Source organism: Schistocerca piceifrons, chromosome 2 (genome assembly GCF_021461385.2).
Source record: "Schistocerca piceifrons isolate TAMUIC-IGC-003096 chromosome 2, iqSchPice1.1, whole genome shotgun sequence".
Lineage (NCBI taxonomy): Eukaryota > Metazoa > Arthropoda > Insecta > Orthoptera > Acrididae > Schistocerca > Schistocerca piceifrons.
The window spans coordinates 180,228,567-180,247,666 of NC_060139.1; the positions used below are offsets into that span (position 1 = coordinate 180,228,567).

General features: G+C 37.5%; 1 protein-coding gene across 1 annotated transcript; it reads left to right on the top strand.

The window, feature by feature from the left end:
* Positions 1-6,507: 6,507 nt before the first annotated feature.
* Positions 6,508-18,755, top strand: LOC124775123 (40S ribosomal protein S9). The gene is made up of 4 exons (XM_047249963.1): positions 6,508-6,640; positions 13,978-14,220; positions 15,319-15,505; positions 18,526-18,755. Exons 2-4 carry the CDS (start codon positions 13,998-14,000, stop codon positions 18,698-18,700), a joined length of 585 nt encoding a protein of 194 aa, XP_047105919.1. The 5' UTR covers positions 6,508-6,640; positions 13,978-13,997; the 3' UTR covers positions 18,701-18,755.
* Positions 18,756-19,100: the final 345 nt, after the last annotated feature.

The window sequence follows — 19,100 nt, forward strand, 5'->3', positions numbered from 1 at the left end:
GACGACTATGAAAAACACAGTATGGAATAAAAGAAAATATTGTTTGAATGGTTCCACTTACTAATGAAATATGATTCTTTTAAACTTAAGATTACGATCGGATCTATTAGTACATCCACAAGTGCCACAAGCTGGCATTTTTGATAAAATACTCTCCACACAATTAAAGCGCCAGATGCTATTTAGGATATGACCACAAAAGCCGACAGATACCCGAGCGGTCGAGACTGGGCATGGAGATGTCAGAGTAACATCACAGGGAAGTATCACTGTAGCGAGCCATGAAAGTATAAATGTTGTGAAATTAATGTTTTGGACTACATAAGATGGTGAACGCCAGCTTCAAGTTTGTGACATAGTGACAACTCTTCTTTTTTTACCTCTGTGCTTTCTTCGGCTTTGGGTACTTTTCAACACACTTCCCATCATATTCTAAACACCAGGCAAGTTGCAGGCCTTCATGATAGTTAGGTTTAGTTTATGTGCTGCACAGTGCCTCTATGTCGCTAGTGGTTGGTTGTGTTTAAGTGCGATTGTACAGCACTGAACTTTCCATATGTGTTGACGCCTTTGTCATAACCCTGACATATCAAATTTTGAACTTGTAGTTCGAGTTGATTTGAGTGTTTAATGATTTTATCACTTAATGAAGCACCAGTCAGATCAGTTGCAGACAGAAAGCGTATAAACTCTTTGTATACTGTGCTATTTTGTATATCCAAATACCTGATACATACACTTCATTGTTGTGTACCACTGGTATAGATTGTTTCATTACCAAAGAATGCATAATATTTTGTTTCTTAGACTTTGTTGAGTACTTTTCTCATTACAACAAAATGGCAACAGTCAGTCACCTAATTCCGAGCTGTTTTGCTCAGATATGTACCATTTTCTGGCACTGTCTCTAAACGGTTTTGGCGAGATGAATCACTTCAGCCAATATGAAATTTCAAAATTGCTCAATATTTTCCTTGGCTGATTGCATCGCTTAGTGTACCATCATCTCCTATTTGATTTAATAATTTGTCTCAGTTTCCGTTAAAATATTGGCATACTTTCCATAATTTTTATATAAACTTTTGAAGTGATTACTTTTTTAACACCTTCATATTGTGGTAATCGATAGTGGAACAGTTTCCCAAGGTCTGTAGCTATTTCATACACTATAAGACAAAAAAAGACGCACCATGAAGGGGTTATAAATACTGTTCGCAAATTGACATTCATAAAGGTATCAATGGTAAATTCAAAATTGTAAACTGTGTCAGCCAATGGGTAAATGTGTTACACTGTAGCACAATTTCACTGTGCAGATGGTAAGAGTAGTAAACATGGGACATGTCGTTGCCACAACATAAAGCCTTTGCGAATTTCATTCCATGTTCTCAGTTGGACATTAGCTATACCTCACAGACAGGCTCATGAACAATACATGCAGATGTCAGTAATTGAGAGACGACATGTAGTTAGGCTCAAGCAAGCCGACTGGAGTAATCAACAAATCACTCAACATTTGAGTAGGAGCGATGCCACTACTCGACGATGTTGGCAGGAATGGGTGAACCATGGCCATACACAGCACAAAGAAGGAAGTGATCGACACATTCTGCCTGGAATCCCATTGGCTGGACTAGAATTGCCTTCAGTGATGAGTCCCGCTTTGAATAGAGTCCCAATGACCAGCAAAGATGTGTCTGGAGACGCTCCAGACAGTGGTGGGGTACCAACCTGACTGTTGCCCACAATATGACCCAAAAACCAGGGGTGCAGTTACATTTCGTAGCAGGCCCCCTTTGGTTGTCATCTGTGACTCCCTAACAATAAAGCAGTAGGTCGACGATATTCTATGCCCCATTCTGTTGTCCTTCATGGGAAGCCATCCTGGGCTTACATTTCAGCAAGATAATGCTCACCTGCACATGGTGAGAGTTTCTACTGCTTCTCTTCGAGCTTGCCAAAGCCTACTTTGACGAGCAAGGTCGCCGGATTTCGCACCACTGAGAACTTTTGGAGCATTACAAGCAGGGGCCTTCAACCAGCTCGGTATTTTTACAATCTGAAGAGCCAATTAGACAGAATTTGGCGCGATATACGTCAGGAGGACATCCAACAAATCCGTCAATCAACGCTGAGCCATATAATTGCTTGCATAGAGGTCAGAGTTGGACGCATGTGTTATTGACCCACTCAGTTTGTGAAACTCTTTATTTTGCTATCGATTTCTGTCCGATTCGAATAATTCCTTCGTGGTGCATCGTTTTTTTTTCTTCTTTTTTTCTTAGAATGTGTTTGCAAAGTTAACGAGTAACTAAACATCTTAGAGCCATAGAACGCTTGCCCCCACTATCTGGACCAGAAAATAATACACAAGGTAAAGAAAAAAATGCAGCGTTCTGTTGTTGGCTATATACTAGCCAAGAGTATTCCATTAGGCATTCCAATTGTAACTTTCTATCTTCTCCACCCTCTATGTCCTCTAGATATTCATAATTACGTGGTGGTTCTGAAGACTCCATCAGATGTTCGTACTTTTCTTTGTCCATGAGTATTTCTTCTGTTACATAAGAAATATCAAAATGATTTTCAGCGAAAGTAGTGTATGTACTAGTCAATCCCACTAGCATTGGTTTGGCCTCTGTAACAGCAGCAAAAAAAAGCTACAAGTTGTACATGAAGTGGGGAATCATACGTAATCAAATCAACAACTGACCCACAACTTAACTAAGTCTTCAGAACAACTTTGCAGAGTTTTTTTGAAAACGGCCAATAGTCTTTTAAGGGGTTAAATATTACTCATCAGTCAATAAGAACAGCTTTCCTTTTATTATGGGACTAACTTCGAAATCGTGAAAAAAAATCAGCATTCTCTACAAAAGTTACATATTTACTAACCTACTTGACCAAACTGTGCGAAACAGCTCATTTTTGTCGCGATTTCGCAGTTGGTGTCATTGTAGAAGTTGTTCTTATTGATGAGTACTTTAACCCTTAAGAGATTATTGACCGACTATAGGTAAATAACGCGGTACAGAACTATGAAATTCATGGCAGCAGAAAACATGCGAAGATAGCTAGTTTAAAAAGAATTAAAAACCAAAAAAACCATCGATTGACTGTATATTACATTATTTTTATAAAATATTACCTCTTGCTGTCTCTTGTAGGGCAGGCAGAAGGGATGGTGTGCACAGACTCCAGCCCACAGCCAGCTTTCCCATGTTGTTGTGGTCTTCAGTCCTGAAACTGGTTTGATGCAGCTCTCCATGCTACCCTATCCTGTGCAAGCTTCTTCATCTCCCAGTACTTACTGCAACCTACATCCTTCTGAATCTGCTTAATGCATTCATCTCTTGGTCTCCCTCTACGATTTTTACCCTCCATACTGCTCTCCAACGCTAAATTTGTGATCCCTTGATGCCTCAGAACATGTCCTACCAACCGATCGCTTCTTCTAGTCAAGTTGTGCCACAGACTCCTCTTCTCACCAATTCTATTCAATACCCTCATCATTAGTTGTGTGATCTACCCATACCAACTGAAAGATCACTGAAGTCAATACGATATAAACTAACGAACTGGACTAATCGTGTTTGTATGAATTTCATTTAAATAAATACAAAATAATCAGAATGATGTGCCTGATGGCCTTTGAGTCAACATTGGTTGTTTGCAGGTAATTTTGCTTCACTTTCACTTGAGTCACTTTCCTCTTTCTTCATTTGCAGTAACATGTCGATGTCATTTTTCAAAATTTGCAAAAAAAAAAGACGTCTAGATAAGAATGAAAAAAACCCTTCATAGCTCATTCTGTAGTGTTTGATCAACAAACCATACATCAAAGGCCTATGCGTACAGTAGCATGGTGCTCCCACTTGCAAACTGCACATTCATATCTCAAGTTTCATGTGCGACCACGTCGTGGGCAGGTGGCGGTGGTGAAGCCTACGCCCATATTTTTTGTAAAGATTAAGTGTAGCCTCTCCTTGCCTACACTTGCGAGGTGACCATCCTAAAACTCTACTATCACCTCTGCTTTGGTTAGTATCTAAAAAATAATTCCACTAAAAATGCAACAAAAGCAGCGATTTATTTCCGGCTGAGTTGCTAACCATTTGTAACTTTCAGAGAAGAATTTTCAGCAAGTCCACTTTTCTCTTGTTATCATGTTAAAATTTGCTTCGTTTGCAAAACACATCGGATTTTACATAATGTCCCCTCACTAACATATGGTGGAGACATAATAGCAGGAGAATTCCGAAACAGTGAATCATTAAGTTTATTAAGTGGGAAATTCAAGTCAAGTAAGGTCAACTGCTTACGAAAAAGGACATCCTCGGTAACAAAAACAAATGTGCAATGTCTTCACTTACGTTGTTCTGGAAGCCACAGCATTTCTCGTTTCACCAGCTATCAATGGTCCTTACAATTTACATTCTTTAGTTGCAAAAGTCTTAGTTAGTGGAATAACACGAGAAATATGAAGTTAAGCATAGTAACCATATGGCAAAATATTCTCCTCTTTGCATGCTAATACTTGCCAAACTCTTTTCGATATCCCAAACTGTTTATGAGAGATGAGGAATTTTATATATGTTTCATCGGTGGCATGTGTGATCGCAAATAAGTGTGTACATAAGATTTGTTTTCTCGAAATTTGTGACCGATAGAGACCTCCAGCCAAGTCTAAAGAAAAATTCAATATGTCAGCTAAATTTCGTACTCAGAAACATTTTACTTAATATGCACCAAATGCAAAATCATAAGGCCCCTGTTTTTCATTGCAAACTTTTTTTTTCGAACTATGCGCAGTGTTTTACTTACATGCAAATATCACAATGACTATGACTACGCTATGGCCCTTAACAAAATGATGGATGTATCATCATGAAGCTGACATGTAAATCAATAGGTAACGCACAAAATGATTTTTTTATGGAATAGTTTCTGTAAGAAGGACTGGACTGGAGTGTAGTGGGAATTAACTTAGATTTATCTAAAGCTTTTGATACAGTAAATCACAAAATTCTGTTAAACAAGATGGAGGCAATAGGTGTAAAAGGAGTTGTGCAGCAGTGCTTTGAATCTTACCTTCAAGATAGAACTCAGGTGGTAGAAATCATCGCAGGACATAAAAATCAGAAAATCAAGTGGGTCTCAGACGCAAAGAAATTGGAAATAGGTGTCCCATAGGGCAGTGTTCTTGGTCCTTTATTATTCCTGCTTTATATAAATGACATAAAAAATCCTAATATTTCTACCAACGTAATGTTGTTCGCAGATGACACTAGCATAATTATAAGTGATAATAAAAAATCATTAACCACCACAACTGATATAGTCCTGAAATATTTTCAACATTGGTTTAATGCTAATGAGTTAACACTTAATCTAAGTAAAACAAATTATATACAGTATGGCAAAGCAACTCGAGATATGGACCTCCAGTTAAAACTAATGGATAAGAAGATAGAGAGTGTACAATCCACAAAGTTTTTGGGCATGCACATTGATCAAAACATAAGCTGGAAAGACCAACTCAAGTACTTATCCCACAGGCTCAATTCGGCATGTTTTGCATTAAGGATATTATCTAGTGTATGCAGCACAGACTGTACTAGACTAGTGTATTTTGCTTACTTCCAGTCCATCGTGTCTTATGGCATAGTGTTCTGGGGTAAAACTAAATCAAGCCTAACAGATATCTTCAAATTTCAGAAAAGAGCTATACGAATCATAACAAATAACTCTCCAAGAACTCATTGTAGGCCCCTTTTCAAAGAACTGCAAATACTCACTATACCATCACTGTATATTTTTTAAAAGCATTCTGTGTACAAGAGCACATATGAAAAACCTACGGACAAATGAGGACTGCCATAATTATAATACTAGAACTCGTAAGAATTTGTATGTAGAAAGAGTAAGGACAACACAAACCCAAAAGCATGTAAGTTATTTTGGAATAAAACTTTACAATGGTCTGCCAGTGTACATGAAGGAAATAATAGATGAAGTAAAATTCAAGACTGAGCTTAAAAATTACCTTTTAAGCAAAACTTTCTATGACGTAGATGAGTACTTTGATTGTGTGTAAATTTATTGCCAAAATTTTTAATTTATATGTCTAAATTTGTACTTTTGAAAAATGCCTTGAAAGTGATATTCCATTATTATGTCTGTAGTACTTGTACTAGTATGATAACTTTGTTGTGACAATTCCTACATCATGTGAATGATTTACAGGAAGCTAATGAAATGAAATGAAATGAAATTCGATCAGCGCAACGTATCGCCAACCGACCAAAAGCGGGCAAACAAAGTTGGCCTCCCCCTTCGAACAAACGAATGAAGCACATTAGCGATTCTGACGTAAAGTGGTTACTGTGCAGGCTACCGTATTCTGCGCGGACTGTAAATCACAAACTAAATAATTATGTGAAATATACCGTCGCTCGATCTGGAACGATCCTCGATTTTTTACAGAATTCTTTGTAGTATGAGACTGTTACATCTTTCCTTAGATGTATTTTGTTGCCGGTTAACGTGTCTTCCGGTGTATGGTTGCTCTTTGAGTAGTCGTTTAAGCAAGGGGTCGGATGGTAGTTGGAAACTGGGGTCGTGTTTGTCTCTAAAGCTGGTTTGTATTTGTTGTAATTCTATTTTGTTTTGTTTATTTTTTGAGTTTTGACATTGTTAAATTGATATCTCTTTCGGTAAAAGTTTTAGATAAGTGGATGTTTGTAGATTAGTTTACCAACTTTTCAATCACATGGTCTGCTGCATGATGGTAATTTTTTTATGGTCTTTCGCATGATTTAATTCTGCAGTAATATCTTTCGCGATTAATCTAGTGACGTTATTTCAATTGTAGTATTTCAGTAGGCAGTTTTGAATTTCCGCCCTATTACGGTGGACAGGTGTTAATTACGATCTTGATTTCGAGACGCAATTTACATCTAATTAGTATTACGTATTTAACGTTTCATTCATCCTACCAGGGATAAATTGGCAGTGGAAACAAATATCTCCATTATATACGCAAACAATGTGAACAACTTAATGTTGGAGGTTAGCGCAGGTAGTGGCCGTAGTTATGCTGACGGAGCATTTGCTGAAACGATTTAGGAAAGCCTAAATGAGGATGGCCGGGTGTATCAAACTCCATCTACCCTTTTTGCCAGAAATCGTGATTGTAGCGACGTGTTAAATTTGTAATTTAGCCGTAGATCTAGATTAGGTTAGGTGTCGGGACTTCAAGGCGCTTGCTTATCGTTATGGCATGGTTAATGTTACGTGTTTGTGAATACAAGAAATGGATGTACGTACACAGTTAAAATATATATCACTCACTATTTCGTTAAGTTGGAGGCCAGGATAGTATAAATAAGGTTAGGGAAATGGCTTCTTAAATTATAAATGTCATTTCTGATCTATTATTGGTGACAAATTTAAAGATTTTATGTTAATGATCCCGTTTACTTAGTTGACAGTATGATTGATATGGATACGCACATAGCAGTACTTACTTCATGAAAAGGTTCGGGTAGTAAGACTTTCTTGGGAGAGAGTTTGGAACCTAGATTTGTTAAAACTTTATATTTTAACACGTCTGTATATTTTAAAAATGCGGATATAACATTTGTACAAATTTAAAATAGTTCTATTGTACCTCAGCTCAGTACCTAGGATTCCTATTGTGAAACCTATTTGTCAAAAGGGACCTAGAACTGACGTGCAAAACTGTCAGTACTACTTAAACCTGTCCGCAGTAAATTAGTTGAAAAGTTCTTAGTTCTCAAAGTAGGTGGTAACTTTCTCTGGGGTCTTGTGGCTGATTTCCAATGTGGCTTACGTGTGCACAATATCTGCTGCTGTGGAGTTTGTGTATAGCACTTGGCAAGCTGGTTGCAAGGTAGAGGTTTGTGCCTTGACCTGAAGTTTTTCTATAAAGAGATTTTATAATTTTTTAGGAATGTTTTTTGATAAAAATTTTACTTCGAACAACAATAATCGTAATGTATATTTGGCATTGGGCAGTATTGATCAGCTAAGGTTTTCCCTGTATTTTGACACACATACACGGATGGTATTTTTTGATGTAATATATCCCTTCACTGTGTGTGGTTTGGTATTGTGAAGAGACCACACCATTAAGCTGAGACCACAAATTGAGTCAGTAGTAGAGAACACCTGTTAAGTAATCTACATACTGTCATGTATACAACAGTGTTTTAAAATAAGTAACTTTTTCCTGTCAGCAGCCCATCCATGGAAGGAACAATCTTTTATTATAAATTAATAAGATACTTTGGACCTTGAAGGTTCGAAATTTAAACCAAAGCTCAAGAATGTTTGAAATAAAATGTTCCTATTGCTCTGATTACCTCTAGTTATAAGCATTGTTTACCTTTTGATACCTTGCCTATTTTTATTGTGGATAATTTAGACTTTTTATCTCTTATATTAAGATTGTTTATATTATTGCAAATGCACGAACTTCCTGTTTACTGGGTTTGAGAATAACAAAGCAAGCAAATTGGATGGCAGGGTTGCCAGAGGTTCTGGAAATCGGGGAGCTTGAAACATGCCGAGGAAATTTGGAAAAAAACCTAAAATAATGTTGTTTCAGCATATGAAATGATTTCCTGCATGCACCGTCACTGGCTGAGTGCAGCTGATTACGTTCACCACTTCCCATCTGCCTCAATCCTACTGCTTGTCCCCTTCCTATCACTCCCCTCAGCTTATAGTAAGTGCTGCCACCACTTCTTGCCACTAGTGTAGCAGCTGCCAGTGAAGAGCAGAGAATGATTGGTTTGTTAAAATCTGATTCTGGGACTATAGACATGGCGGTCGTGTGTGCATAAGTTGTCTGAGTGATTGTGGGTTCGTTTAAGCAGTTGCCAGCAGGCTCGTGCACATGCGCAGAGCTGAATTCGCCTATGAGCAGTGCCTTCCCGCACTTCTGGCTACTTAAAGTGTGGCTGGTTGCTGTATGAGCAGTAGTAGAAAGTAACCAGATGCTACCCGGAAAAAATTTTCTGGTGCCACCAGGCTGCCATGTTCGTGCATGTGCAGAGCAATCTTGTTATAGTGGGGTCATTCTTCACGTGACCCATGTATATGCTAATTGCTGCTCTCTCTTCATTAACTCCCATGTGAAATGAAAACAAGACAGATTTCTGTGGCTGGGAGCCATTAATGAATTAATGTAGATTCCTATAATCACTCAAGACTAAAATAAGTTGTTAGTTTGTTTTCCGATTTTATTTCCACATTATTATCAATCGACCCTTGTCATAATTAAGTTTTTTTTCGGTTTGGTAGATAAATTTGCTTCCATTAACTTTTCTGCCGAGGCAGTGAATTTATTTGAAACGAGGTCTCATTCCGCACTTGTCTAGTTCAAACTTTGTTCAATTTCAAGTGCACATTTTCATTTTTTGGCATTAATTACATTATACCATAATAAAGAACCAAACATGAGATAATACAGTACTGGTCTCCAAGAAAATTGGTATCACAAAAGACCACATAGAAAAGGCGAATATCAGGTACTTCAGTGTTATCCTGGATATAGGAATGTGCACTTCAAGCTGAATTACGCATTTTAGTATGATTTATGAAATTTCAATGCTGTTAGTAGTATCTGATGTCCTGTTTCTTTTGACGCTAAGGTCTCTTAATGCTGTATACGTATGAACATATGTAAATATTCACTTGAAGCTGACTAAGCAGGCACATTTTGCCAGTAGTTTTGAATTAAATATTTTGTTTCAAATATATTGTCAACTGTAACAGAATTTCACAAATCTGCCTTCTGAGAAAGTGTTTTCCAGTCACAAGGCACTTGTCTAGTACTTCTTCTATGCTTGATATTATTTCTTAATTTTTGGAATTGTAGACAGACAACATACTGTGTTTTATCATTCTAACTCCTCACATGGCTTTATATTTATTCATAGAGTAGAATATAAACTGTCAGTTGTAAAGTTTCTTTGCCTCAGACAACTGTTAATTTTTTACACGTTTTGAATTAGTCATGAAATAATTTGTTCTCTATTCCTGGGTAAACTACACAATGAACTGTGTGTTTATTTTTGCGCGAGATTTGTCTGCCTTCTTAATAGCATTTTTGCAATGCTGTGTAGATGTAAACCTGATTTGAAAGGCTACAAAACAATAGTACAAACAAAAAACTGTTAAGTCGCCGCATAGCAAAATGTGGGGTATTTTGAGCTGTAGTCTAGTTTTTAAATGGATATTACGCCAGGAACTGCTTCCTTATTTGCATTCCTTATCTGGGTAGAGTATGATAAAACAATTGCTCCAGGTACAACACCAGGCCAGGTGATGCCCCACCAAGCACAAAATTCCAAACAGAAATGCGATGAAAAGTGTATGAGCAGAGGAAATAGCAAGCACAGGCTGCCCACGTCATCGTAGATGTGCATGCACAGTGTGGCCTGTTTTCTAGCCCTCTCTGGCAACTGCTCAAATGAATCTTGTGTGAATGTGTGTATGACCTCGTTTTCTGACGGAAGCTGTGGTTACAAATGTAGTTGAATGGCTTTCTAGATTACTGTCTATGGCTCAGCAATCATCTTTACGGTGAGATGCTACCTATCCTCATCATTATTGATTCTCAGAGTATTTGAAAAAGTTACCTGTGCATGGATTGATCACCATGGTCTCATTTCATCAATATGCTGCCTGTGGCTTGTGAATTGCTCTCCATACTAGAGGATTTCCATGACGAGCAAAAAACTGGAAGCCATTTCTGCAGGTATCTGATGGGTCGGGGTGTGCCGATTTGAAGCCATTCAGTTACCACTATTGTGCAGGCCCTGCCTGTCAGATCTGGTCTCATCGATCTGCCCACAGGCTGAGCCCGTTTGTGGCTTAATGCAGTGGATTTTCATGGTTTGTCAATGGACCCAGGACTGTGGTGCTCGTCAGCAGGCCAGAGGCCATGGGTGATGGCTTTCAGTAATTGACTGTCTTACCGCACATATAGTGTATAGTGTGGCATTTCATAGACATTTTATTTGTTGTAGTACATTTTGGCATTTCAGAAGTAATTTATATCTTAGAAAGTATGGAAGATGATAATATGAAAACTGTCGCTAGCAGTTTGTACGCTATGTACGCCTATATTTCTCGAAAGAAAATTTGCACAATACCTGTAAAATAATAGGTATAACACATTCGGTAATTACCGACAATAACAAACATAGTAAAACCAACATTTTATTGGTGGTCACCTACGTTTAAACAATTCTTCCCTGCCTTATCACTTCTTGAAGAGGCATATTTCTTTCTGAAATTTGTGAAGGTATTTTAAATTAATCTTGAGACTCCAAGGAAATGCATATTTTTGTGATGAAATGTCTTTTGTTTTGTTGAAATAAAATATCAGTGATCTTAATGAAGCGCGCGCACACACGCGCACACACACACACACACACACACACACACACACACACACACACAATTTGGCTTGCTTTCTCCATCTAAAAACAGTTCATACACAAGATGTTATTGGTACTTGAAGATTTTTGCTTACACCAGGAAACACCATCTGCTTGAAAGTTTTTTAGATGTTTTCTTGTTTGCACTATTGTTTTGTGTACTGTAGGTGCAAAGTGGATTTTCAACTTTAACTTACCCTTAAGATCTAAAAATTTGTTAGGGAAATATGCTAAAACTTGTCTGTGAATCAGGGAATTTCAACTGGAAAACTTGTGGCCATCCCAAATGGTGGAAGTAAATGCTGTGGTAAGATTAGAGCATTAGCTGATGTCTGTGTATGCAACACACCTGTATTTATAGCACTTTTATCAGTTAAACTAACATTACAAGGTTATTCATGAAACCTCAACTAGGTAAAAAAAGTCAGGTACTATGTTGTTGCCTATTTTATGCATATGATGATCATAATCTGCAAAAAATGCAAGAGCTAAGTAACTTAGTATAGGAAAAATTATTTGCTGCTAGTGAATCTTGGTGCAGTGATAAGTAATGGATGTTCTGAATACACTGGTTGCACTTTGCCTTTCATTCCCCAGGTACTGGGATTACTCTCACTTGGTAGCTTGATTCATCTTTTTGTTGGTGTTAAATCTTGGTTGTACATTATCAAATGCTTTTTCTAAGTTAAGTAAGGCTGTGAAAAATTCTGTAATAGTATATTTGTTACTGTGTTTACATGGAGTGTATGTGCATGTTATGAGACATGTTTTGTTTAGTAGGGGAAGTAAAAAGATAGATTGCCTCATTACTGGGCAAGAGACTGAGCAGAATGTCAGAATCTCTAATCATTATGAGGCTAGAAAAAATTCAGAGTTTAATCCCAGTCAGGCTCTCTACCGGACTGATTCATGGCTCTGGAACAAAATTCTATAATTCTTATGCATGAGTCAATGAAAGTTTTTTTATTTTAAGCCATATGCATATGTGACATTTGTGAAATGCAGCACATGAGTGTTTTTCTATAATTTGATTTAAATAGCTTTATGACGTTTCAAGTGGAAGAGGCCATTCAGCAGAGCTGTGTAAAGTGTGGTTGTCTGCATTCAGGCAACACTGCACCCCATCTGCCCACCTCTTCCAATGGAATCTGTTATTTCATTCAAGTTGTACTTCAGTCAATGTGGGTTGTTTGTGATTCACTTTTCCACTGCCATAAATTTCTGAAATTGGTACCATCCAGCTTGTTTATGGAAACCATGCTAGTGGTGCTGTGTAACTGCTTGTTGTGGCAGGTGAAAACTGTAAGTTAGAAGCATCATTGTTTCTTCACCTCCAACAAAGAGCTTCCACTGCTATTAGTGGGATGCACTGAGATATTCATTAATTTTGCTCTGATACCATCACATGGCACATTTTCTACGAGATACTTGGTGCAACTGCGAGGAATTAAGTATCTTATTTTGGTTACATGTGAGGAAAGGCTGTTATCGGAATAGGGAGTCATAAAGCTTGCTTTTTTTTTTTTAAGCAAGAATTCTATAAAATTGAGCTGTAGCTCCTTTTGCCCATGTAGGGATCGATTAAAGTGTTTTCTGTTTATCGCTGATTAGTGTGTATTGTCTTATAACTTGTAATAAACATTTCAAGACATCTCTGGACATTTTTAATGATTTTTTTAGTTAGAAAAATTGTGTGTGTGTGTGTGTGTGTGTGTGTGTGTGTGTGTGTCAGAAGCTGTTTCTTTCAGTGGTTAGCATTGAACATATTTGTAGAAAAGTAATTTTATTGCATACAATGAGTAATAAAAAAGGTTTCCAGATTGCCTCATTACTGGGCAAGAGACTGGTTTGTATGTCAGAATCTCTAATCATTATGAGGCTAGAAAAAATTCAGAGTTTAATCCCAGTCAGGCTACCCATGCCAGACTGATTCATGGCTCTGAAACAAGAGTTTTGTAATTGTTGTGTGTGGATGAATAAACAATGTTGAAATTAATATTAAGCTCTAGTGACTGGTTTTTAAGGTGTAACATCAGAATGAGGAAATTTAGTTAGTTCTCCTTCAGTGCTTCCAACACTTCATCTCGGACCATTCTTGTATCTTCTCTGCTTCACTCACAGCTGAAAGAGCTGCATGTCTTAGTAAAGCACCAGACATACTCGTGAGAAAGAATCTTTGTAACCTGTTGCTGCCAGTATTTGCTGTGAGACCTGATTGATTTCGTGTCAGTGTTTTTATAATTACTTTCCCTAAATATTCTGCTTGTTGCAAATTGAGTTTACCTTGCTATATACTTTTTGTTTGATCTGTTTTTGTTATTTGTGAGTTATTATCCCAGACTTACCTAGCTGAGTTTCTCAGTTTCTTCTAATTTGTCAAATTTTCAATCTTGCCTGTTGCTCATATTTAACATTGAAATAAATGTACATATACAGATTGCATTTTATATTTGCCATCAGATTATTCAGAAAAGTGAACTGTTATAAAATTACCTTTTTTTAGGTGAAGGCTAGTAACTGAATATGGTTAACGGCCGCATACCGTCGGTCTTTAGTAAGACCTATGTCACACCAAGGCGTCCATATGAAAAGGCTCGTCTTGATCAAGAATTAAAGATCATTGGTGAATATGGCCTGCGAAACAAGCGGGAAGTGTGGCGTGTTAAGTACACATTGGCCAAAATACGGAAGGCTGCAAGAGAACTGCTGACGTTGGAGGAGAAAGACCCTCGTCGCTTATTTGAGGGTTAGTATCGTTAATTTTTATCTGTTCATGGGATGCTTGTGTGTGTTTGTGTTAATAGTGAGCTACACAAAGTAAGAGAAAGGCAAGCAGTTACCTATAGAGGATATATGTGAAGTGCACAGAACATCTAACAGAAAAGTTAAAACACTAGTTTTTAAGCTCTTGCTATTTTTCTAGTAAGAGTACTAGCCCACGTGGGACTGTGTGAAGAGAAAGTACAGTCTGGATGGTGAAGGAGTGATACAGACAAGAGAGAAGGCTATGTGTATGGTGAGGCGGTGGAAAAAAGTTAGTGGATGTTGAGGCCAGGGGAGTGGTAGAGTACAGGATATGCTGGTGACAAAATTTGCACCTGCATAGTGCACAGAAACTTGGTGGCAGTCTCTAAATGACATATGTAGTGAAGCTGTTAACGTGATTAGTATTGTTGGGTGTAGTGTTATCCAAGTGGGGTGGTATCATAACTAACCAGCTGTCCATGTGCATGAATGGTCACTGCCAGGCTGTGGCGAACCAGAAACTTTTGACCGTCTAGTTGCCGAACATATTGCCACGCCAGTGACTTAAACAGCTGCTTCGTTACATGGGCTGTTCGGACACTCCCTTCCAGCACATGCAGATGGGGATTCTTTTCAGCATACCCTGTGCTCTTGCAATCCCCCTAGCCTAAACCTCTGCTGACTTCTCTTCCATTACCTCACCTTAAATGGGGGGGGGGGGGGAGAGGTGTTTGTGAGCTAGTGTTCATTTTCTGTGTGTTTCTGAGGATCATACACAAATCCTTTTTAGGTAAGCAGTTGCCTTTTCCTTAAACATTTTGTCATTGTAAAATGAAGTCACATTTTATTGCATTGAACCAGTTGCAGCAGAACTTAAGGTCTTCAGGTAATGATTAAAGTATTCCAAGCAAATACATGTATTTTTGTGTGCACACTACATAAGTATTGTTACAGGTAATTCTGCTCTGATAGCAGGAGCAAATACAGGGGGAAAATGTCATATGTTTCATATTTGTGATTATACTTGTGTAATTTTGTGTATTTTTTGTCATTCATCATTATTGACTTTTAACAATCAGTTTTTGCTGCTGATTTGCAGGTAATGCCTTGTTGAGGAGGTTGGTACGAATTGGAGTATTGGATGAAGGTCGTATGAAGCTTGATTATGTTTTGGGTTTGAAGATTGAAGACTTCTTGGAGAGAAGATTACAGACCCAGGTTTTCAAACTGGGTCTTGCTAAATCAATCCATCATGCAAGAGTTCTCATTCGGCAGAGGCATATTCGGTATGTTGGAGAACAGTTTATGATAATTGCAACATTCTATGTAATATTACTGGAAGACAGATTTTTATTGTTACTTTCTGTTTTACCTAGGTTAATACATGTCAGTGTTTTCGTGCAGGCCACTTGAAAAATGAAATATTCATTTTTCAACGTCTGCTAAGACTCTTTTGCAGTGCCCATACCTGTGAAGTACTGTTGAAATGTTTTGAGCTAGGGTGCCAGTGAATTGAGGAAGATATGGAGTGGTAAAAATCTTTAGTGTACTATGGTCTTTTTGTTTGTCCTCCATTTTTGTGCCTAAGTTAGTCTACTGGTCAATAATATTAATGCAGTTATACTTTTTGACAATGTAGTTTCCTTGTAAATAACAAATGCAAATTAGTTTGTCTGATAATTCATTATAAATGTTTGTACCGTAAGTTACACGATGCCATTGAAGGTGAGTAGGTGTTAAGGTGCAGATAGGGTGGGGAAACAATTGTTCCAACTCATTGTTATCAATATGAGTGTAAGTATTTCTGTAGTGAAGATTAAAATAAATAACGATTTTATACTAAAGTGTGACACTAGTAGGTCAATGCATTGTTTTTGTGCCATCATTAAAATCTGTGCCCATTGAAGTTAGAAAGCAGTTACAGTAAGGTAGTGAAAAAGTGCAATAAAATGGTAAAAAGTTACATGAGAAGTGAAATAGAAGAAGCAAATATGGAGATTTTGACACTTACCAGGTGCAGCTATTCATGTCCTTGCTTTTGTGGTATTTTCCTCATAATGTATGCTTGTTGGAATTTCTGAAATCCCTAATATGTGAAATCGGGTAAGGTACTGGGACTGCTTTGCCCCTAGACACTGCAATCTGCAGACACGGTTTCAAGGTTTGAAAGCCCAAGTCAAGCATCAAAGGTGTAAATAACTTCATTGAGTTAAAATACGCCAACATATGAGCCTAATGTAAGGTCAAATGTGCTTTCAACATTACAAGTTGCATGATGATATTTTTCATACAGACACAGAAAACATCAATTAAAAATGTATCTACTACATCGAATGAAAGCAGTTTTCTTGTATGCACAAGGTAACTTCGGATTAAGGAAAAAAGCTTGTTAGCATTTTGAAAACTTTGTTCCAGCAATTTGTGTGCTAACCATGTACAGTGCGACATTTTTGTAAATGTGTGTGCCAAAAATGGGGATGTAAGGTTGGATGTACTATAATAGCAACTTCATGAGAAGCATTTTCTTGTTTTTCAATGAAATATGAAGTTTGAAGGCCCCTGGCAATGTTTTAACTATCATATAGAAATAAGTAAAATGTTTGCTGTAATAATAAAAATTAGTAAACAGCCAAATAACATTGGAAATTCAGTAAAAGGTCATGCAAATAAGTCTTTTCATAATGTTGTCTTTCAAATGTAATATGAACAAAACAATGACTAGTGTTGAAAAAATGTAAATAGAAAAATGAGTGGGATAAGATCCACCAGCTCGTGCTCAGGGTCACAATGCACCGGTACACCACTGACATGTAAAATATCTCTTCAGATTTTTCTGAAATCTCAAAAGTATTATGCCTTACTGCTTGTGCATTGTTTTCCTAATGCACTATTAAGTGTGTAGTAAATCCATGATCCAAACATTGTGGCCTTCCCATGAGACGTGGTCCCAGAAATTAATGCATCTTCTGAAAGTACAAAGTCTTTCACGGAATTTTTTTAAGTTGTTTGGGCTCCCATTGGTATCAGTACCACACTCGGAGTAGACTCTCTACTTTAATGGTGTATTTAGACTTCAGAGAATTCAAATGTATCCTTTGATGGTGTTGAGTGGATTGGCAGGCCTAGACAATGAGGGCTAGGTCTGATTGTCATTGGCAGGCATAGACAATGAGGGCTAGGTCTGAGTGTTAGATTAAGTTTGTATGCAAGATTTTTTTTACCTTCCTGCTGCTTTTGTCATATAGAAGTAACAGTCATAGACATGTAATTCCTCTGTGTTTATTCCATACTGTGGGAATAGTGAAATTAAAACCGATAATTTTAGCTTCACTCAGCTTCCTTGGAATTGTTCCACGCAGATGTAGAGCAAATGAGTTGTTCTAATCTCTGAACTTTGTGCTGAAACAAGCAAATGAGGATTTCTGCACAAATTTTTTTGTCAATGTCCTTTACTTAAAAGTTCCATTTATCTGGGCCATTCACACACTTTTCGAAAATGGCTTTGATGAAATAATACTGCTCACAAATGTAAGAACCTACCTGTCTCAGCTGTCGTTTTCAGTGGTGGTTATAGAACTTAAGCTTTGAAGTCGTTCTCCCCCTCTACTTTACCAGCCTACAAACAAGAAGGGTTGCAACATTCATGTACAAGTTACATTATGTAAGCTTTGAAGTCGTTCTCCCCCTCTACTTTACCATTCTACAAACAAGAAGGGTTGCAACATTCATGTACAAGTTACATTATGTAACCATAGATTTTGCAACCAATAGTAATTTGCCTGAAGTAGTTTGGGATGAGTGATAGCTGGGCAGAGAAGACAGTATATTAGGGATGAAACTTTTATTTCCGTGTTTAGGAGTGCCAAATTAGTAAAGAACACCACTTCGTTGGTTTCCAAACCCCAGAACTCATGTATACCCTTGTAATCAGTAAGTGAATAAAGGCAACAGTGTTGAAAAGTTTTTGATCCAAAACCACTTTTAACAGTTTTGAAATGTTTCTAGGCTAGGAAGTTGTAAATTCTACACTGAATGTTATAAACTTGTTTCCTTCAATATATAATGTTGGGTATGAGGAAGCATTATTATTGCCAATTTTATGGCAATTGTATTAGTGTGTTTAGGGGTCATTCTTCACTTCAGAAGAAACCTCTCATATTTCAGAGAATATTGCTTGCTAAGTGTTGCCAATTCAGTCTCAAATGCCATAAAAGAATTTAGCTTTGACAACTCGTTTCAATTTACTAACTCTTCTCTAGCTATAAAGAATATTTTTACTTATATGCTTCTCATTTTCTTCTTTCAGTGTTCGGAAACAGGTTGTCAATATTCCGAGCTTTATTGTTCGGCTGGACTCTCAGAAGCACATAGATTTCTCATTGAAGTCTCCCTTCGGAGGTGGACGTCCAGGCCGTGTCAAGAGGAAGAATCTGAGGAAGGCCACTTCAGGTGGTGGAGCAGCAGATGAAGAAGAAGATTAAGTGTTGTTAATTTGGAAAATATGAAGCATCAATAAAGTACTAATGAATATTGTAATGACTGATGTTGCCTGTGATTTTTGTCTGATCTTGTTCCACAAATCCTAATGACAAGCAATTTTTTCTAACCTGTTGCGAAATATGTATAACACTACAATATTAGTTCATATGCTGTAATGTAGATGGACAGATACAAAAAATCTACTCACAAAGTGGCGGCAGGGAACAAACATGCTAAAGGACTTCACTTTCACAAGCTTCTGGAGTCAGTGGCTCCTTCTGTCAGAAGAGTTAAAGGGAAAGGAAGAGGGGTGACTTTCCTGAACTGTATCCAGGGAGTATATGATGTGTGAGATCCGGGAATATTTTCATCCGGGAAAAATCTGGGAATTATTTAAAGTAC